The sequence below is a fragment of the Biomphalaria glabrata genome, chromosome 2, assembly GCF_947242115.1.
Source record: "Biomphalaria glabrata chromosome 2, xgBioGlab47.1, whole genome shotgun sequence".
NCBI lineage: Eukaryota > Metazoa > Mollusca > Gastropoda > Planorbidae > Biomphalaria > Biomphalaria glabrata.
In genome coordinates this window covers 42,208,569-42,231,239 of record NC_074712.1, presented here as the reverse complement: position 1 = coordinate 42,231,239, position 22,671 = coordinate 42,208,569, and the positions used below count along the sequence as shown (strand labels likewise).

The 22,671-nt window shown below is 37.7% G+C and overlaps 2 protein-coding genes across 6 annotated transcripts in view; one reads left to right on the top strand and one right to left on the bottom strand.

The window, feature by feature from the left end:
• LOC129924610 (uncharacterized) overlaps positions 1-22,671 on the top strand; it is a 38,986-nt gene that overhangs the window by 4,936 nt on the left and 11,379 nt on the right. The window lies entirely within an intron of this gene.
• The window catches only part of LOC106050862 (equilibrative nucleobase transporter 1-like), a 32,481-nt gene continuing 23,479 nt past the window's right edge, over positions 13,670-22,671 (bottom strand). For all 5 annotated transcript variants that reach the window (XM_013205910.2, XM_056020651.1, XM_013205909.2 and 2 more), the window contains 2 exons: positions 20,767-20,881; positions 13,670-13,809 (listed from right to left, as the gene is read on the bottom strand). In XM_013205910.2, the coding sequence (XP_013061364.2) occupies positions 13,705-13,809; positions 20,767-20,881 (220 nt within the window). In that variant the 3' untranslated portion in view covers positions 13,670-13,704. The remainder of the gene's footprint in view (positions 13,810-20,766; positions 20,882-22,671) is intronic.

Genomic DNA, 22,671 nt, shown 5'->3' with positions numbered 1-22,671 from the left:
TTTTACTTTGACACATGAAAATACAAAATATAGTCTATTGATTTTATTATTTAATAAAATTAATCTTCAAATTTGTGTTTCAAATGCATTTTTACATAAATTCGTTCCTTATATCTGCGAATTTAGAATTCCTGACGAACATTCTTTCATTAGACATTACGCGAAGTGTTAGATATCTCTCTATTTCTAGGTCTAAAACTCTATTTCAAACTCTAAGAGGATAGAACTTCTCTTCGCAAAGATAGTTTTATAATTAAACACATGAACATATTAATTGTAGTCCATTTATTTCATATTTCTATCAAATTAACATTCAAATTAGTTTTTCTAAAGCATTTTTACATAGTTCTACATTCTTTCGCCAATGTTTTCATAAAAAATTGAACTCAGGTCAATTAGCTATTTTTAGCTCCATTCATAATATTTTTTATTCATGAATTCGTGCATTCGCTTTACTTATAAGATTATTATTTTCTTTAATAGTTTCTAATGTTAATGTTGATGTTCTATTGACTATATCAGTAATACGCGGGCAGCGGGTAATATCTTTCTAGTCAATAATAAATTTGTGCGGTTTGAAATATTTTTGTTTTTTTTCAATAGTTCCACTTTCATGCTGTAGCACTTTTGTGAGACAGTTGGGTGGGGAGGGGATGGAGTATCTATGAGCCAGTTGGGTGGGGAGGGGATGGAATATCTGGGAGCCAGTTGGGTGGGGAGGTGATGGAGTATCTGGGAGAAGGTTTTCGTGCTGTCTTTTCACTAGCAATGAAAACAAAAACATTTCATCGAGTCAAGCAGTGGCGTAAATAGGGCTTTGGGGGGCCCATGGGGTTGGGAGCTCTTTAGGGGTCCCGTCATTTTGACATTCGACATCATGAGATAATGTGCTTAATAAATACATGATTTTATAATATATAACAGAGATTACTCCCTGAGAGTAACCCCGCACGGAAAGAATCTGAACAAAATACATATAAGGCTAGACTTCTACTCCGAAGATTAATTAGGAATCCAGTATGCCCCTCGACTACGCAGCCCCAGCTGTGACCTACATATTTTGCCACCTCCAGCGCAGGTATAACCATTGTCCGCCGGTGGTCGATTTAGAAGAGAGCACCTTGTTGCATGCAGCTTCAGAACGAGACAGCTGGAGGTCACTTACAAAGGCCACGGGGATACACATTTGAAACCAAAAGAAAATCCGCTGCCGAGGACAGGCGTAGTCGTCGAAAAGTAATACATGAAACATTGTGTCACGAACTTATATACAAACATGAAGGCTAAGTGTCAGTGGATTCATATTTAATATTTAATGCAAAAAAAATAATAATTTCGGACACTCGTTTGTGCCCCCCTATAGTGGAGACCCGAGGGGCCTTTCGAATTTTGACACCCCCTCCCCTTTTGCTACTCTACTGATTGTATGCGGATGTGTTTGCCACTAAGCTATTCAAGTCCTTAAAAAATAGTTTTTTTTTAGTGTATTGTTAATTTAAAATTTTAGCAAACGACCTAATTCTCTACACAAGACTTATCTCCCTTTAGCTTATCATATTTTATATATAAAACAACATTAATTAATTACGACTAATTGATGAACTAATTTTTTTTATTAATTCGTGTGTTGTCGTTGACAATGAATAATTGTTCAAAGTTTCAACTTGTTCCGAGAATGGAAAGTGGGAGACATAACGTGTAACGTGCTGACTACACTCGGACAGACAGACAGACAGACAGACAGAGTGAGTTCATCACTTAATATAAGCTTTGAAAACAACACATGCTTCAGTGTCATGTTTTACCCTTTAGGGGCTACCCACTGTTGCCAAAATTAATCAACTATGACAATGAACACACACACAAAAGCGTAAAGTGGCAGTCAGTCAAAATATTTATATTTTTTTACATACTAAATGGATACGTTTCTGTTGCTTAAAGAATAAAAAACAAATAAATACCAAATAACACTAAACATTTTTTGTTTAATAAAAGAGGAAAAAAATTAACACAGACTACTTTACACCCAAAATAAAAATTTAAAAAGATTCCAGTATTCACTTTTAATATTAAATTTATATAAAAAAATATGTTCTAGAGGATAAATTCCCCGTGCTGAGCTAGGAAATGTAGCACAAACATTGAAGCATAGGTAAGGGCCCGTAAGTCTCAAGTAATTAATATATGATTTCATTTTGGGTATCCTCCTTAGCTGACAAGTCTGAAGAGCTGTTCATTTAGTAGACATTCATCTATAATCTCAGATTTAACTCTCTCTCTCTCTCTCTCTCTCTCTCTCTCTCTCTGATCTGTCCCTTGACTTTCGCCGTAGGGGGTGCTGTGACAGTACGTCACCTAAGCCCTCCACTTTTCCCGGTCAGCAGCTGTTCTTTGCAGACTGAGAAGAGAGACGCCGGTCCATTCTTTGACGTTGTCCAGCCAGCTTTTCTTTGGACGACCCTTTCTTCGTGCTTCCTTGGTGGATGGCATTGGGCCAAGTCTTATAATATGACCGAACCTGCTCAGCTTTCGTCTCTTCACAGTATTGAATGATACATACGTATTATACATGGTCAAGAAGCTTTGTAAACAGAACGAAAACCTATATAGAAAATTTAAAGAAACTAATGCAGAAAGAGTTTACAAAAAGTATATAAAAATTAAACACTTAACCCAAAAAGTAAGCAGACAGCTGCAGAGTGAATACATAAACAATGTAATATCTAAAGATAACAACAAAAACCTATGGTCATACATTAAGTCTAAGAAAATGGAAACAACAGGCATAGCGCCATTAAAAGATGAACATAACATAATACATAATGATAATGAAACTAAAGCAAACATCCTAAACAAATACTTTGCATCAGCATTCTCAGCTCCAGGAGAAAAAGACATATTACTGAATTTGAACCAAGTGGACAACATAGAAGATATAGTAGTACAAGAAAATGGAATTCAAAAACTATTAGCCAACACCAAACCAAATAAAGCGTCTGGACCTGATGGTATTCCAGCTATATTACTCAAAAAACTAAGCAATGAGCTAGCCCCAGTGTTCAAAATACTCTTTCAGGCTTCAGTTAACCAGGGCAGAGTACCAAAGGACTGGAAAGAAGCTAATGTCACCCCCTATTTAAAAAAGGAGAAAAATCTGACCCAGGAAACTACAGACCTGTATCACTTACCAGCATCACATGTAAAATCCTAGAACACATAATATGTAGCAACATCATAAACCACTTAGACAAACATAATGTCCTCACACCATACCGACATGGCTTTAGGAAATATAGATCATGTGAAACACAACTAATAGGACTAATTGATGATTTTTCAAAAGGTTTAGATAATAGTGAACAAATAGATGCTATCTTACTAGATTTTTCTAAGGCTTTTGACAAAGTTCACCACCATAGTTTGCTTAAAAAATTAAAATATTTTGGCATTAATGGTCCACTGCATCAGTGGATTAAAGATTTTCTGATAGGGAGAGAACAAACTGTAATAATAAATGGCTCTAAATCAACACCGATAACAGTAAACTCAGGTGTACCTCAAGGAACAGTCTTGGGTCCACTACTATTTTTAATTTACATAAATGATTTACCAAATTGCATTACTTCAGGAACAAAAGTCAGATTATTTGCAGACGATTGCATAATATATAGAACAATAAAAACAACACAAGAGACAGATATTTTACAAAGAGAATTAGATGAATTACAGAAATGGGAATCAAATTGGAGCATGTCTTTCCACCCAAAAAATGTCAGTTGTTAAGAGTAACAAAAAAACTAAAACAAATTAATTCCACTTATCTTATTCATGGCAAACCAGTAACACAGACTAAAAACGCAAAATACCTAGGTGTTATAATAAATGAAAAACTATCATGGAATCCACATATTGATGAAACTACAAAAAAATCAAACAAAGCATTAGGATTTATTAAAAGAAATTTCTATAAATCAAATAAGAACATAAAACTAAAATGTTATTTAACCTTGGTTAGGCCAATAATAGAATATGCATCCTCCGTTTGGGTCCCCTCAACTCAAGAAAACATTAAGAAACTCGAACAGACACAAAATAGAGCAGTGAGATTCATAACAAACGAATATTCACATTTGACTAGAGTAACACCTTTAATGAAATCACTAAATTTAGAAAGCCTTCAGGACAGAAGGCTCAAAAGTAAAGTAGCAATCATACATAAAACACTGAACCATAATCTTCAAATACAAAAACAAAATTTAATAAAATACTCTGAAAGACACAAAGATAAAGGCACATTCCTCGTCCCATATGCTAGGACAAATTTGTACAAATACTCCTTCTTCCCTAGTGCTATTAGAGCATGGAATGGGTTGCCTGAGCTAGCCAGGAAAACCAGTGACTTGGCAGAATTTAAGTCATTGGTTAATATGCATGACTAAATGCATGACGCGTAGGACGTAATCATCTTCTTTTTTGAAGTAACGTCTGTATTATATAAGATAAGATAAGATAAACATATAATGGCAACACAATGGACCTCATTTATTAATGAGAAAATAAATAGTGAATTAAATGTTACAAAAATAAGTGACTTCACCTAACGAGGCACGAACCAGAGACCAGGAAAACGGCAACTCAGCCTCGCAGCTATGCAGTACCAGTAAGAAAGAAACTATATTAAACTTTGGTTCCTTTTTATTTCACCTTCACAGATCCCTTAATCTGTTGGGCACCACACAAGGTTTGTAGACCGTCTTTCTTTTTTCCTCTATCTTTTGCCTTTATCGAACCTCTTCAGTGCCAGGCCCGTTCATTCTTTTGTGTTGTTCTCCCATCGCTTTCTCTGTCTGCCTCTTCTTCTTTTTCCTGGTACTGTTCCCTGAAGGAATATGGCCATAGAGTTTGAGTTTGCATTTTTTTTTTTACAATAGTTAGCAGATCATCGTGAGGTCCAATCGCTGTTCTAACCCTGTCTCTAATCTCTTCGTTTGTGATGCGGTCTCTAAATGTGATACCTAAGATCCTTCTGTAGCATCTCAATTCCATTGCTAGGATCCTCCTCACTAGCTCTGCAGTCACCTTCCGAGGTTCGTAAGCATATAAGAATGTAGCCACTTTTATTTAGGCCTACAATAATTTAAAGTAGTTTGAAATATCTCTACATATTGTTGTTTAATGTCAAACCATTGTCACGGGGTTACATTGAAATTTTAAAACCGTGTAAAGGCTCTAAATCCATGACAACTACAGAGCGTCTCTAAAGCAAAGACTTACACTTGTTATTTTCTCTTGATCTTTGAGCTCATGTTGTAAGCTGACTTTAGTCATACTAGTAAAGTTGTTCAGTTGTAGGCATGTGGAATGCAAGCAATTTGACGTCAAAATAAATTACTCTTACAGTTCAAGAGCTCATGGCTTTTTGTCCCTCTTTATATTAAGTACAAAACATTGGGCAATTTAAGTTTCAACCACTTTGTACTGGCTGTGCTTTGGCAGTAAAGTGGGTCATACAATTCACAGTTCATTGGTTTCAGAAAGTTCGATACGAGTACATTTCAAAAGTGTGTGTGTGTATGGGGGTGGGGCATTCTCAGTATGAAAGTTACAATCAATCAAAGATTAAAAATAATTAATTCTTACTGTATAAAGTTGATAACGAAGATCTTGTATAGGCCTAATGTTTACAAGTTAAACTTGACCATGTTTTTAATCTATAAGTAAGCATACATAGTTTTTTACAAAACTTTTATCAACTTATTTTATCTGTCTGTCTGTCTGTCTGGTACAAATTTTGTACGCGATTTTTTTTTTCACTTCCCATTCCATGATGAAGTTGAAAATTTAAAAAAAAATTTAACCGATTATTTAATCAATTAGTGGAAATTAATTATTTTTGTTTTATATAGAAAACGGGAGTTAGGTCTTCCAGTATTGAGAAATATGGCAGTGATTTTGCGGTTTTTCGCATTAAATAAGCTTAGTGTTCTTAAAAAAAGATTTTTATAGTTTGTTTTATTGCTAGGCTTCTATTGTCGTGAGTCTGACTAGAAAACCAGCTAACATTGATCAAGTCAAGTTAGTCGGAGTACAAAATTAAGTACGACCTTTTTGTTTTGAATAAATTATTTGACGTAGCATGATACAACTCGACTAACAACAGTACATGGTGTGAATCACATCATACATTTTTTATGTGTCGTTCTAATGGTCTGCACGTGCCAGTAGTGCGGTTAATTAATGTCAAGTGCCTGGCCACCGGAAGAGACTTTGGTTTCAACTGTTCAACCAAGTTAATAAATTATTTCTTCCCTGATTTTTTTTACCTGACAGATCCCCACCCCCGGTCTTTATGGGTAAACACGTGCACTCTCTCTTTCTTTCTCTCTCTCTCTCTGTCATTCTCTCTCTCTCTCTCTCTCTCTCTGTTTTTCTTCCCTCCACTCGTGTCAAAGCAATGTTCTGCCTGACTACTAAACAAGTCTCAGCCAGTGTGTCTATTCACCATGTCTACACGTTAAGCATTGCTAATCTCTCTCGCCTCCATAACTTGATGATGCAATCTAAAACCGGCATCTTAACCCTCTCATCCCCGGCCCTTCAGGCTCCATGTTTAACCCTTCTCCCCATCTTGTATAGAGCTCACCGAATCAGTTTTGTTAGTCGTGACCCAAAGTGATTAGGGTTCGTATTTCAAGGGAGAGAAAAACTGGTGTCACTCTGTTTGTTACAAAAGCCAGCAACAATCTTCCCCAATCAAAGCACGTTTTATCTGTTGCAGCAGAAGACTAAGAAAGATGGTAACTAGGTCAACGGAAGAGGAAATGTTTCTAAGCAAGAAAAACAACTCCCGAATATAGCACGTGGAACTAGCTTTAAAATATTGATTGAATAGGAGACGAAATTTTAATTATTTCAATCTGGACATTAAAAAAAAAATACACTCGTTTTTTTATCTCCCCATTCTTTAGTTTATTAATCTTATTAGAGTTCAGTAAATATATTACACTTACAAAGTGTATTAATCTTATTAGAGTTCAGTACATATATTACAATTACAAAACTGCGCGAGGGTTACGTCCCCCCCCCCCTTTTTTTGTTTTGTTTACGGAAGTAAACGATTGTATCAGTCGCTGCAGCCTAGACACGACGCACGGCTCTCGAAAACTGGAGCGCGGTGGCGTTCGGGAGTAGGGTTTTACGAGTTGATCGTCGTCGAGACGCATCGGTAGGAGGGGGGTCGGTTAGGCCTCAAGGGGTGTCAGTTTGTTCGAAGTGCTGGATGCACACACACGCTTCCCTTCATAACAGAAAAACTTGCTTTAAGACATACGCCAAGGAAATAGCGTGAAGAACGGGGGGAGGGGGTCTTTAGATCTAAATAGTACAACCAGTACAGCTGGTGCGAGAGGGGGAGGTCTTAATTCAGGATGCAGACCACGTTGCACCGGTTGAAAGCGCAACTCATTTCTCTCTCTCTCTCTCTCTCTTTCTTTACAACACTAAAAATGGTTCTTCCCCTTTTTATGACAGCGTGAAAAATGCCCCTCACTCCCTAGTCCATTTTTTTAAAGGTAGTTGACATAATGCATCGATTAATCCGATAACTAACAAGTGCCCCGTTAGTTGTAATAGATTTGGTTTTCCTATGCTTATTTGCCCGGCCCTTGTAATAGACTCTTCAGCGTCACTTGCGCAACTTCCGCTGTAAAACAAAAGTCACGTGATGTACAGTTTTCGTTTTCAAGCCTTTAATTTATGACAAATCAAGTCTTAGTGGTGGCACAGGAGTTGCGCGTGGCCAGCACCACGCTCCCCTAGTTCCCCTTCATCACTGCTGTATACTTCATTAATGCTATTATAACAATAAATGAGCACATGTTTGTTACAGTGCATAAGCAATATCAGCCAACCCAAAGGGAGTTGGCTAATCCTCTATCTAACATAATCAGTTGTAATATTGTAAATAATAGTGGACTTAGTTATTTGGCTGGCAACAGCGATGACATATTCAAATTGCCTTCAGTACCGGATTAACGAAAATTGAAACAATTATAACATATCTTCCTACGCATATCTCCGAAGAGTGATTACTTTGCTCTTGATAATAAGTGAATGATAGATAAATTTCTTCACCCTCTTCTGACTCCCATCTAAAGACAATAGTCTAAACTAAACTACTGGCTGTACATGTCTAGTTTGGTGCTAGGCCTATAAGACTCAGACTAGACGGGGCTCGAAATGTTCCTGAGCGTCTATCGATTTATTTCCCTCTTTAATGAATAGGGTCGACATGAGGGAATACCCGCTGTGACGTAGGTTTGTCCAAGAGATAGATTGTCTAGGCCTCCAGACCAAATTTAATTTGAAGATGATTATATTTTGAAAAAATTATAACGTTCAAACCAGAGTTTTCACTGTGTGGTCAGTTAGATAGTATTCTTTTCCCAAAGATATACGCAAACTGTCCGAATTTTAAGGGAAATCTTTAGAGACTTTTCAGGATCCGTGTCCAGGTTTTATTGTCATCTTTTTGTTTGTGTTTGTTGCTATCAAAATTAGCAAGCTGATAAGAGGCATTGTAAAGAAAAACTTCTTATATGCACATTTCCAGGTGTGCACTTGTGTGTGTGCGTAACTGTATGTGTAAATGTGCGTTTGTGTGTGTGTGTGTATTTCCATTTCTTTTTTTGTCATTCTGAAAGGAACTACTCTCAATGAACCAAATTTTGGTCTATCTTAAAGCATTGTCCCAATGTTTGTCCGCTTTCCAGTGCAGCGGTGCATGTCCTTATACAAATTCTTGCGCTATGTCAATACAATCATAAGCAGTGCACGGGGGTCTGTGCACACAACACTGCGCCCAACTGCGAAACGAGTGTTAACTCTCGAGCCGACTATTTATTGACACTCTGTCAACATGCTGCACCGCCCCGCTGGGGCTCAATAGTGCAACTTCGATAGGACGATAGAATACGGACAACTTCCTAAACATTTGCCGAACCTCAACTGCAGGTGTAACTAATGAATAAAGTGACAAGGGGGGTGGGATCTGAAAGTGATGACCTGACTGCACGATACGCTGATTTCGAAGATTAAAAATTATAGTGGAGGGTCAACTGAGAACCAGTTTTAACTCTTGGACGAATAGTTTAGTAACTCAAGCATTATGCTTTTAAATACATATTTACTTTTATCTATATGCTTTTTCTTATATGCTTATAACTATATGATTTTACCTTTATTCTTCTACCTGTGTGCTTCTAACTATATACTTGTACCTTTATTCTTCTACCTATGTCTTCTACCTGTGTGCTTCTAACTATATACTTGTACCTTTATTCTTCTACCTATGTGCTTCTAACTATATACTTGTACCTTTATTCTTCTACCTATGTGCTTCTAACTATATACTTGTACCTTTATTCTTCTACCTATGTGCTTCTAACTATATACTTGTACCTTTATTCTTCTACCTATGTGCTTCTAACTATATACTTGTACCTTTATTCTTCTACCTATGTGCTAACTATATACTTGTACCTTTATTCTTCTACCTATGTCTTCTACCTGTGTGCTTCTAACTATATACATATGTTTCTATACTTACTTACTAGATGTTTCTAGCTAAATGTTTCTACCTATAATGTCTCTATGAATATACTTCTACTGGCAGCTTCTCTACTGATACGTTTCTACCAATATACTTCAACTTATATGCTTCTATTTATATGTCTTAACTCCAAGATGCTGCACAATAAATTAATTTTCTCTTTAAATTGTACACGTCTATCTCTATTAATTGTTAAATTCTACTAACCATCCGACTTTATAATTGACTTCACTGATTGCTGGGACAGGTTATTTTAGCGACTTTATAATTGACTTCACTGATTGCTGGGACAGGTTATTTTAGCGACTTTATAATTGACTTCACTGATTGCTGGGACAGGTTATTTTAGCGACTTTATAATTGACTTCACTGATTGCTGGGACAGGTTATTTTAGCGACTTTATAATTGACTTCACTGATTGCTGGGACAGGTTATTTTAGCGACTTTATAATTGACTTCACTGATTGCTGGGACAGGTTATTTTAGCGACTTTATAATTGACTTCACTGATTGCTGGGACAGGTTATTTTAGCGACTTTATAATTGACTTCACTGATTGCTGGGACAGGTTATTTTAGCGACTTTATAATTGACTTCACTGATTGCTGGGACAGGTTATTTTAGCTGTTCAATACTACAAAGTGACGTCTCCCCCTGATGACCTATTCTGCGTTCTAAATTGATGAAGATGTACGTACATTACTAATCAACTCCACTTCTACTTGTAAGATGCCGGTCAATAAAACTTTTTTATAGCCAAATCTTCACACACAGACACACACATCACACACAGACACACAACGAGTTTCTAAGCATTTCATAAACATAGTTAACTTTTTCAAAGGCAGAGTGACTACATATCTATTAATAATTAATTATATTTAATTATATTCTCGAGACATTTAAAAAAAAATGAATGAACTATTTGTTGATTTCATCCACAGAAGTTTCCAGCACAGTACAGAACTGTTGTTCTAATCTTTCGTTATCTTGAACCGTTTGAAAGCTACAGTTTTGTTCTAAACTGACTGAGCTTTAAAAATTTATGTTTTCAATTATTCTCTTACATTTAACCCTTGCATTGACAAAGAGAGCTGCAAGAATAAAGAGAAAGCTAGCCTGGCTTGGAGGATTCTGATCAGTTCGGGCTTGTGGGTGGATTCATTAAGGAGCGGGCGGGGGGCCTCGTGACGAGTTGGTCTGACGATGAAAGTTAATATTTTTTTTAGCAGAAGTGTGTATATCATTCTGTATCACGTGACTTTGTTTATAAGTATTAAACGTGCAGGCAAGAAGGTAACAAAGACTCAGCGGACGCTTTTAGTGTTTGGCGTGAGGTCTAAAGTGTCGCTCGAGGAGGCAAAGGGGGGGGGGTAGACAAAACATGAGACTATAATCCCACACCTTATCCGCCTAGCTGTATCCCATTAACCTATTTCTTAAGACTTGTGATTGGTTGCGCTCTGATAAACCTCTGATATTGGAGAGAGAGAGACAGAGAGAGAGAGAGAGAGAGAGAGAGATGGGGATAAATAGAGCGCAGCGGTAAGATGTAGTGGCGGTTGGTTGAGATAGATGCGTAATGACTAGTTTAATGTATCAGGGGTGTCATATTTTCGAGCTACTAAAGAAAACAAAACAGCTGCCTTTGATGACTAATGTGTGCGCGTTGAATTCAATGTATGACTTGGGTCGATGGCATTAGTGGCATCAAAGCGAGAGAGTTGGCAGCACATGAAGTGCTAGTACTAAACGAAGAGACGGAAGCAATGTGAAGACAAGACATAGTTTTGTTAATCTAGACACACACACATACATCACAGACACACAATCACACATCACAGAAACACACTCACACATCACAGACACTCACTCACACATCACAGACACTCACTCACACATCACAGACACTCACTCACACATCACAGACACTCACTCACACATCACAGACGCACACTCACACATCACAGAAACTCACTCACACATCACAGACACTCACTCACACATCAGAGACACTCACTCACACATCACAGACACTCACTCACACATCACAGACACTCACTCACACATCACAGACACTCACTCACACATCACAGACACTCACTCACACATCACAGACGCTTGGTCTTTAATCTCTCTTTCAGTCGTGAAGAAAGAGATGAGTGACATAGGGAGAAACACAAAGAGAAGAGAGGGATGGAGAGAAGAGAAAGAGATTGAAGAGAAGAGAGAGATGAGGCAGCTAGGAGAAAAGAGAAAGGTAAGAGTGGCCATGGTGGAAGTGGGCTAGACAGAAGATTGGAAAGAGACAAAAGAGTCGTAGAAGAGAAAGAGGGAAGAGAAAACAAAAGAGATAGAAAAGAAATGGGGAGATGAAAGGGAGATGGGGTTGACATCGCTATTTTTCTTTTTAGTAATTGAGACTCTCTGTTACGGTACTTAGAGACAAACATCAAATGTTTACTTTTTAAGTCTCTCCTAAACATTGCCTCAAACCACTCAATGGGTCACCAGATTGTAAGACATTGTGTAGTTTCAAGAAGTTTGAAATGGGAGATCACCTTAATAGCTTTCTCAACCATCATTGCATCTTCCTCTCGTGTCGAATTCAAAGTTCATGATTATGAATATTGGAAGAAATATAAATAAACATTAATTTGTTTTGCTTGTAAACGTTGTGTATTAAATTCTAGACCAAACATGCGGCAGGACGGCGAGGAATGGCAGCGGACAAGGTTTGAACCCAAGACTATCACATAGTGACCATCGAACGACTATCTCGTGGAGCGCTTATCACATGACCAGGCAGTCTACAGGAGGAAATTCAAAACTCAATAATTACAAGCCATATCTATCCCACAGGAGGCGCGGTTTCTGAACCGGGGTATGGGGTTCGAACCCTGGTGAAGACTGGGATTTTTAATTCCGGGATATTCGGGAGCCTCAGAGTCTACCCAGCTCTAATGGGTACCTGACATTAGTTGGGGAAAAGTAAAAGCGGTTGGTCGTTGTGCTGGCCACATGACACCCTCGTTAACCGTAGGCCACAGAAACAGATGACCTTTAGACTATCTGCCCTGTAGACTGCAAGGTCTGAAAGGTCAACTTTACTTTTACTTTTTGTTATCTGTCCCACGGCTAGTGTATAGAATCTATCAACCGAGTGGTAGCTAGGAAAGTGGAATATTTGAGAGTCAGATGAGATCATGAATGCGTGCTCACTCTTTCTGCATGTGGACCTTGTCATTACAGAATTGACCACGTGACATAAACTTTATGGATGATTTGAAAATGTGCTTCGGAAGAGCTGAGAACGAGATCTCACAAGCTACTCTGCAAAACGTTACACGAGATTGGACTTCTAGGTTAAGACGCTGCTCTGAAGTGCACGAGAGACATTTTGAGAATCTATGAGAGTAATATAACATATGCTTTGAAAAAAACTTTGTAAAAGTTATTCTTTGTATACATAAATAGCTGTGTGACAAATTTTCCAAGCAACCATCCTGTAGATTACTTAGAGATATAAATTTGAATGTTATTATCATAAGTGTTTGAGTCAATTACCTTCAGTGTTCTCTCATAAACGTGACATGAATGCAATATGCAGAAAGTAGATGATACAATTAGATATATATAGCATTAAGAGCGCTATGGTCCAATCTCCTTTGTGATGAGACCAGTGGGGGAGGGGGTATCTGGGAGAAGGTTTTTCCGAGCTGCCTTTAGGCGCTCAGTAAACATATATAAAGTATTATATTAAAAAAAAATTAAATTAACTAGCTCTATGCTAATTTTTATAAGGACAGGAAGACAGAAAACATTACGAAAATTAAACAAATCCACCTCACATTTCCACCTCACATTTGGCGTTAATAAAGAAAAACGTTTCCCCAAAATATTTCGACCTATTGAACAGCCAATAGTATGAACAGATCGCTTGAACATTGACTCTAACAGTAGAGCGAACCAACATTTTTACTTCTGTCTTTGTTACTGTATAGTATAATGTGTTTGTGTGTATGTGTTCGTGTGTATACAAAATACTCAAACAAGAATTATTGTACTTGTTTTATTTTTCGCTGTGCCACCATTATTCTTTTGTGGACTCTCTCTGCTCCGCTCTTCTACAAGCAATCCATTGCCAGAATGGATGAATACAGGATATACCGATTAGGACAATCAAGAAGATATTCACCTGTAAGAGGCAAAAGTAAAAAAAAAATAATCTTTTCATATGAAATTCTAACAACGGATGACTTCGTGTAGTTAATCATATCTAATGTATTTATCTGCATTTTATTGAAATGTTTATGTCTTACTCTGCAGGTTTAAAAGACCAGACAAATGGGCTAACACAATTCTGATCTTGTAAATATTGTAATCATGTCAAGTTGTATAAGTTATTATAACAATTTAAAATTGTATAAAACATTTGGGAGGAAAAGTGCCGAGATTTAGAAAATAAACAAAATTATTTCATAGGTGGAAAATAAAAACAGCAAATTTCCTGAAGGCCAGTTATCTTATCTCAAGATCCATTATATTCACCTATCCCTTACGGACACCACACAAGATCTGTTGACCGTCTTTCTCCATTTCTCTCTGTCTTTTGCCATGGAGAGAATCTCTTTCAATGACAGGCCTGTCCATTCTTTTATGTTTTCTTATGTCTCTTCGTCTTTTTTCCTGGTACTGTTCCCTGAAGGAAGATCTTTTTGAACCCTGAGGAACTTATGATATGACCATAGAGTTTTTGTTGGCGTTTTTTTGACAGTAGTTAGCAGGTCGTCGTAGGATTGTACTGATCCTGTCTCTAATCTCTTGGTTTGTGATGCAGTCTTTGTATGTGATACTTAGGATATTTCTATAGCATCTCAATTCCATTGCTAGGATCCTCCTCTCTAATTCTGCAATCTGCGTTCAAGATTCGCAAACATTGAAGAATGGGGCTCACGATTATCAAATAGAAAATAAAAAAGTTGTAAAAAAAAATCGAAATACGGATTTTGAAAAAAAATATCGTCCAATGGAAACAAAATACATACTTCTTAAAACTTAATAGATCTGATAGTTAATGATTCTGCGGCATTAGTTCCGGCTTCAGAGGCTCAGCCTGGCATCCAACTGCTATCTGATTGATTACTTCTCCCTCAGAAATGAGAACAAATCGGTCATTTCACAGAATCGTTTATTAAATAGCCTTTGATGAGCATTGAAGCGGGGTACTTTTGTACTGCTGAAACATAAACACCTAGTCAGCCTGGCATTTTCAAAACTAAAAGACAAGGGAGACTACTCAGCGTGGTTACACGGGAACAATGTAGCTACAGATGATCCTAAACCTTTTTGATTGTGTTAATACATATTGTTACAAATGAACAGTGATAGGTAGAGGTCAACGTATGACCCCGGCGAGATGACACAGCAGCGAGTGTCCTCTGGAATCTACATGTACAAACAAAGACAGGATGTGACGTGCCCTCACGTGTTGTTCCAGGGGACGAACAGATCTAAGTAGGGGGACAGTTACTAATGAACAGTGACAGATAGAGGTCACTACGTGTGACCCCAACTTGATGACACTGCAGCCGATGTTTTCTGGAATCTACATGTATAAACAAAGACAGGATGTGACGTTTCCTCACGTGTTATTTCAGAGGATACTAGCCGTGTTTGTGCAACTTTGGACTAGCGATTAGGGACTCTATATAAGCCAGAGAGTTAATGTTAAAGTCAGTCGTATGGAGTCGTGAGTGAGCCGTTACAGTCGATACAGACTATGTAAGACGTGTGCGGCTCTGTGGAAGATAAATGTGTACGACTCGATGCAAGTTAACTAGTGTAGAGTTAACTGGAGTGGACTACTGTCGTTAAAGTCTATACAGCGAACTACAGTGGACTTGAGCCGTTACAGTCGATACAGTCGATGTAAGACGTGTGCGGCTCTGATTCGGTAGACTTGAGTGCGACTTGGTTCAGCTTTAGGAGACCTGGAGCGACACTGGGAAGTGTGTCGTTGGTCTGTTCTGTGGAATACGGCTCGATGCAAGTTGACAAGAGATGAATTGCAACGAAGTGAAGAGATGAATTGCAAAGAAGTATAGCTAACTGTAAACTGACAGATATTGTACAGTCTTCTACGCTACATGTTACATTGACGAATTGTTAGGGTTAATAGTCATTAAAGTTACATGAAACTGAAAGTTTAGTCGTCAAGTTCTTTGCTGTGTTTTTATTTGTGTGCCAACTAATACATCTAGCCAGAAGATTCAGAAATACGTAACAATATTTAAAGATCAGAAGTAGATCAAGGAAGACATGAAGGCGTACAAAACTAAACCGAATAGAATTAATGAGAGCAGTGCCCTTGTGCATTAATGCCCTAACCAATAGCAGGGCCTGCTTTAGATAATTCGAGGCTCAAGGCAAAGTGGATTTGGTGGCCCCTGATGAAATAGACAAAAATAAAAGCGAAAAAAAAACGCAATTTATTTAAATCCTAGTGTACTCCAACAATAGCATTGGAAACAAGTTTCACCTCTGCCTAAGGCCGGCCCTGCCAATAGGGCGCTTACTGTCCATATGGAGAAATGTACATTCATATATACTGTAATGGTGCTGTACGCTGTGCTTATTATATAAAAAGACTATCAGGCACACGAAACTTTCTCGTGATTTTATCTTTAAAAGTTGATTATTGAGATTTATAAAAGAGTATAATCAAGGTCAAGCTATGATTTTAAAACACTAACGCTGTTTTAAAACAGTCACACATTTTTAAAAAATGCATTATCAAATAAATTGCAAAAATATTTGAAAGGTTGCTTCCCTTGCATAGTCTTCGTTTTTATGTTGTTTTTTTTAATCGGAGTGAACCAAACTAAGCATTAGAAAATGAGTTTTTTTCTTGCTTTGGGTCCCGTTTTCTAAAATACAAAAAAAAAAAAAAAGAACAAACAAAATATATTTTAAAAAATATATATTTATAAAAAAATAGATTTTATTGAGTGAAGCGAGAGCACCCTTGAATCGCAGTCTTATCTCTTAATATACTAGTTTTATTTCCCCTTTTTCTCTATACAACATAATTATTAATTACCACTAATCGATTAACTAATTGCTTATTGTTTTTAATTGATTCATGTGCTGCCATCGACTTTTAATAATTGTGCAAATTTTCAACTTCATCCGAGGATGGGAAGTGCGAACAAAAGGGTAAAAGAATACACCCAGACAGACGGAATGAGTTAATATAGCATAAGCCAGCGGCGTAGCTAGAGTATATGATGCCCAGTGCGGCAGCTCCTTGTGATGCCCCCCTCCCTTCTAAATAAAATACGAAATAAAACAGCGAAATGACTTTTTTTTCGACCAGCGCTTTTAACCAAGCGCTTAAGGCGAGTTTCAGTTATTTTGTTGAGGACATCCTAGCGGTGTTCTGAAGTCAATAAAAAGGTGTGTCAATGGTCCACTGTACCGAAAAATGTTATTGAAAAAATTTCAGCTTCAGCCCAGTGTGACAGGTGGGGAAATGTGATGTGTGTTTGGCGAGTTTTATGTCTAGGGGATGATTATTTTTAAAGCTATCACACACCAACCTATCAGCATATGAATCGGGAGCAGACACGCAACGAGGCATGCAATGAAAGATAGATACAAAAGTTAAAATAAAAGAATATTTATTTACATAAATATACATATGAGAATAAAAAGGGGGAGGGTTTGCATCTATCTCTAGATAATAATGGATTTAATCATCACTCTTGCACCTAATAAGAGAGTATGTCACTTTGTCCTCTGACTTAGCTGGTATTCCTGTTGATGTCGCAGCTGGTTGTGTCCTGGCTTGAGGTTCTGCAGCTGGAGGTGGCGCTCTAGCGGATAGAGGGACGCCGGTGATATAGCTCTTGTGGAGTCTCAATCCCCAAAATCTAATATCTGTAGTGGGCACAGTAGGGCGGGTGGCCGGCTACCGTGGGCACAAGGTTACTGCGGGCAGAGCTGATCTGCCGTGGGCAGCGTAGTTGACAGGATATGTCCAGTGAGTTGCAGAGGGTTGGCGTAGCTATGACGTCTCACACAGATCTGAATCTATAGGGACGTCGCACCTAATAGCTTGACAGGTGGGCTGTCGAATAGGCGGGCAATGCCGATAGCGCCAAGTGGTAGAGTTGAGTAGATCTCAGTAGGCAAGTGCAGTGCTGAATAGCACTAAGCACAGATGCAAGTGAATAGATCATTGATCCAATAATTAAGTGATTCTCGATAGCAAGTAAATAGGCAATAGGCAGACACCTGAGGGAGGCTGCGGATAAATAAAGACAAGTTAGGACATGTCTCTCATGCATCTTATCGATGCCCTCGACTGAGGTGCATTCGTCAGATTGGTAAAATTGCTTTAGAGCACAATAGGGAGATGATGACAAATGGGATTTGGAATAATAGATGGCAGATAGTAGCAATATAAAAAGGTACATAAAAGGTAAAGTAATAATATAAAATGTACATAGAAGGGGAAATAATAATCTCAAATAAACAACACAGGTGAATAGAGAAAGAGAGGGGGGGGGGTGAATAGGGCGGTGGTCAGCGACCCAGATGGTTTGTTTACATATGACCGTGGGTCGAGAACAATGGAGCGTGCTTGAATGGAGAGGGTGTCCCTTCAAGCGGCGCAACTCTCATTAGAGTAAAATGAGTAAAGGGGAGATAATTCAATACAGGGGAGATAACTCATAACTCTTTTCTAGACGCAGTATTAGTGCGCTAGTAAAATTATCAAGGCGATCAACCGAGATAAAGGAAATAAAATAAGGTGTACAAATATATACATGGTTGCATCAATGATCAATTGAGCAACGTAGCAATAATAGATTAATGCAATACATAAAATATACATTAGCCATGTTCATGTTTTCTACTTACGACAGTGAGAAATACACAATGCACTAATTAAATATAAATGAAATAATAAACTACACATGATAAAATCCAATGGAAATATACACAGAGTAATCAAGATGGAACTTGTGATTAAGTTCGGCTTACCACCAGGTATTCCTCTAGGAAAAAGAATAAATGAAGCAGTCCAGACTCGATAGCTCAGCTCGAATGAGAATGAAAGAGAGTCTGATTTGAGTTGGTTTACTTTATATAAGCCTGGAAAGTGCGGGCGGGCACAGGAAATGTCCTAGGCTAAGATTTATCTTACACGTGGGTGGATTTGACTCGAGGTGGGAGTCGCACCTTGGAATATCACGCGGTGTGTTGACCAGGGTAATCTCTTAGATCAAAGAGAGACGTGAGAGAAGGGGGGGGGATTAGCTTGCATTCAAACCAAGGTGGTGTAAACCGCGACCGTCCTTCAGACATCCGGCGGGTAAGACAAAAGAGATTGCGTGTTTACCTTTCCCCGATCAAGGGCAGATAAATGAAAGGACGCGCCTTAGCTATCTCCAATGTGGTCAACTAAGTCTAGCCTGGAGGGGAAAAGGTGGTGCGGGTGGAGAATTCAGGGGTAGGATGGGGAAATAATTAAAATAAAATAAATAAATAAGGAAAAATAATAATTAATGCTGTGATAAATTTGAGTGACTCTGACAGCGAGTTTTTGACTTGTCACACCCAGTCAAACTCAGAGAATGGTTCGAGCAGATAATGAATTAAGATGATGTCAATGAAAGACTACAGAACTACCGTCATATTGACAACGTATCCTTAACATTTGAAGAAAACAAAAAGATCCAGTTTAGTAATGTCAGGTAAACTGTTAAAAAATCGAAAAATATTGTTTTCATTATCATCCAATATAAGTTTGTTTTGTATTTGTAGAGATATGTAAATATTTGGCCTGGAACTAGGCTTGGTTCGGAGCACATGTTCTCACGCGAGTGGATGGAACTTGGGTAGTAATTTCACAAACCAATAGAAATGACCTAGATTTAGTCTTTGTCATTGTTCTTCAACTTGTTCGCGATGCTCATTATGTGCCAGATTCTGCTTTATAAGAGTCTAAGATATTTATTTCAGCGTACTCAACTTTGGAAACAAAATGTGCCCCAAAAGAAAGTGGGCGTGTAAAAGTGCGATGCCCTGATTCCACCTGGTTAACAGTTTACGTTTAATGTGAGAAAGAACATAGGAGATTAGCAGAATTAGCAAAGTAAATTATTTTTTAGTAAACATTTCAAATTCAGTAGTTTATCTTTGTTCATATATGTACAATGCTGGCACCACTCGCACATAGCTTGCTACGCCACTGGCCTAAGCTCTGCAAAAAGAAAAGATACATATGTATAAAAGATCCTCTGTCTTCTACTCTATCATTTGTTAAAAGTCTATGAAAAAAAAACTCCATAACGTTCTTGGAATTCGCATCGATAAAATTATGAAGCAGATATCGTTTATATTTAAAAAAAAAACTTTATATAATAATTTAGTTAAATAATTTTGCTCTATGTTGCATGACTCTCAATACCATTTCTTGTATTTATATAGGATAACTTTCTGTCCAATATATAACTCGCCCATGGCTTTCCTCACTTGTTAAATGTATCCGTCACGCATAATGTGACATCACTTAACGTACTTACATGTGACCTGTAATGTGACATCACTTAACGTACTTACACGTGACCTGTAATGTGACATCACTTAACGTACTTACACGTGACCTGTAACGTGACATCACTTAACGTACTTACACGTGACCTGTAACGTGACATCACTTAACGTACTTACACGTGACCTGTAACGTGACATCACTTAACGTACTTACACGTGACCTGTAACGTGACATCACTTAACGTACTTACACGTGACCTGTAACGTGACATCACTTAACGTACTTACACGTGGCCTGTAACGTGACATCACTTAACGTACTTACACGTGACCTGTAACGTGACATCACTTAACGTACTTACACGTGACCTGTAACGTGACATCACTTAACGTACTTACACGTGACCTGTAACGTGATATCACTTAATGTACTTACACGTGACCTGTAACGTGACATCACTTAACGTACTTACACGTGACCTGTAACGTGATATCACTTAACGTACTTACACGTGACCTGTAACGTGATATCACTTAATGTACTTACACGTGACCTGTACTGTATCGTAACTTAGCTTCTTTCATTTACCTCTTTGGCGTTCCGTCTGGCCGACCATTCGAACAGAGCATGTTGCAGTAAACAAAACACGCCTGACGTTATGGTTGTAATGCCGATTAAACTTCCAATGAAGGCGCTTGGAAAACTGAAAACAATAGGTTTGTATACAAATAATTAAACATTTCTTCTAAGGTCACTGTTTTTGCTTACTCTGTAAGTCATTGTAAACTATGGGCAATAATCACACTCTATGTAACTATCATAGAGTCATTGTAAACTATGAACAATAATCACACTCTATGTAACTATCATAGAGTCATTGTAAACTATGAACAATAATCACACTCTATGTAACTATCATAGAGTCATTGTAAACTATGGGCAATAATCACATTGCATGTAACTATCACTCTGTATTCATCCTCAGGTGACTTACAAAACTTTTATTTCCATTGAGAAACATGGACATAATTTTTCTATCATACTTTCTATTAGGGTCAAATTCAGGTTTGTGCAAAGTGTGCTCAGGCCTCAAGCGAAACCAATCGTTATCGAAGACCTGAATAAAAACGTTACAATCTATGGGCAGTTTAGACCAATAGTACGTTGCCATATCACAGGTCTGTCACAGGTTGTGACGTTGCAGGCTAGTGGTGAGGCCTTCTATAAGGCATGGTCTCGCCTCAAGTCACGCGATTATGTTTCACCATCATGTTTTCATCTTCCATAATCTCAAATAGCTTGGTATACCAACTGGTTGCTGGTTGACCCCCCCCCCCACACACACACACCCACACACACGCATATAAGAGGCGGCTACGCTGTCATTGCCTTTAAATCCGGAACTGCATAGACCAGTCTTTTAAAAGATTTTGAACGTTTCTATTTCAGCTTAATCTAAGACACTAATTCTTTGTACTTTCATTTATTTTGTAAATATGGCTAGGATGAGAATCATGTAACAAGTTCCTTTTGGCAATAAATAAAAGGTTTGACCAAAGTCTTCTCACTTGCTCAGCGAAATGGAAAGGAGAATCGAGTGTTTTCTTTAAGGTCATGTAAATAAAGACTAGTGAGGGAGTCCAACAACAACTAAACGTAAAGAGCTCTAAAGGCAAATTCTGATCTCAACAGTAATCCACGGAAGGTCAAAATGAACTGGCAACCAAGTCAGTGCAATAGCTCTCACCTAGATATAAAGTACGAGACTTTTAGTGTATTTATCAAACTGTAATACATAATCTGTTCAAAGGGTTAAAGTCAGATACAGACAGCAACGTCATGGCTAGATAACAAGCGAATTAGAAACAGGTTATTAAATATGTCAAGGGTGCTGATATCTATGTCCAAGGATTTCGCTCAACTTCGCTAACAAAAAAAAATATATTTATATTATAAACATATATAGTGAACACTAGTGGGTTATAGTACAATCGTTTTATCTATAGTCTTTTCATTTGAAGACTTGTACGACTAAATGGAGAACATAGCAGATAAGTGAGACACCACACCCAGTTCACGTAGATCTTCTCCCTTTAAGTGCATTACTTATGTAGGTTAAATGTGATAGTGTCAACTAAATATATTTATTTTTCAAATCTGCAATATGTCAAACTCTGTGATGACCTTGACATCGTATTTCACAACCAGTGTGTGAACTATTCTAGTAGCTTTAACTCACTGGCTACAACTGATATTTTAATCCACTGTTTCCCACACTTTTTCTTTAACGGAACATTCCGCGCATTTTGAGTATTTAGCGGAACACATTGCTATTTTTTTTAGGAAGATTAATTCACGTGGTGGCCTACGGAACTCAATTTGCGTAACGTTGTTTTAAATTGTAGTATCAATAGTAGGATGAGATACAGAGGAATTGAAGAATTAAAATCTAAATACGTTCTGTGGTTTGGTGATTAAGTGCTGAAATAGTTA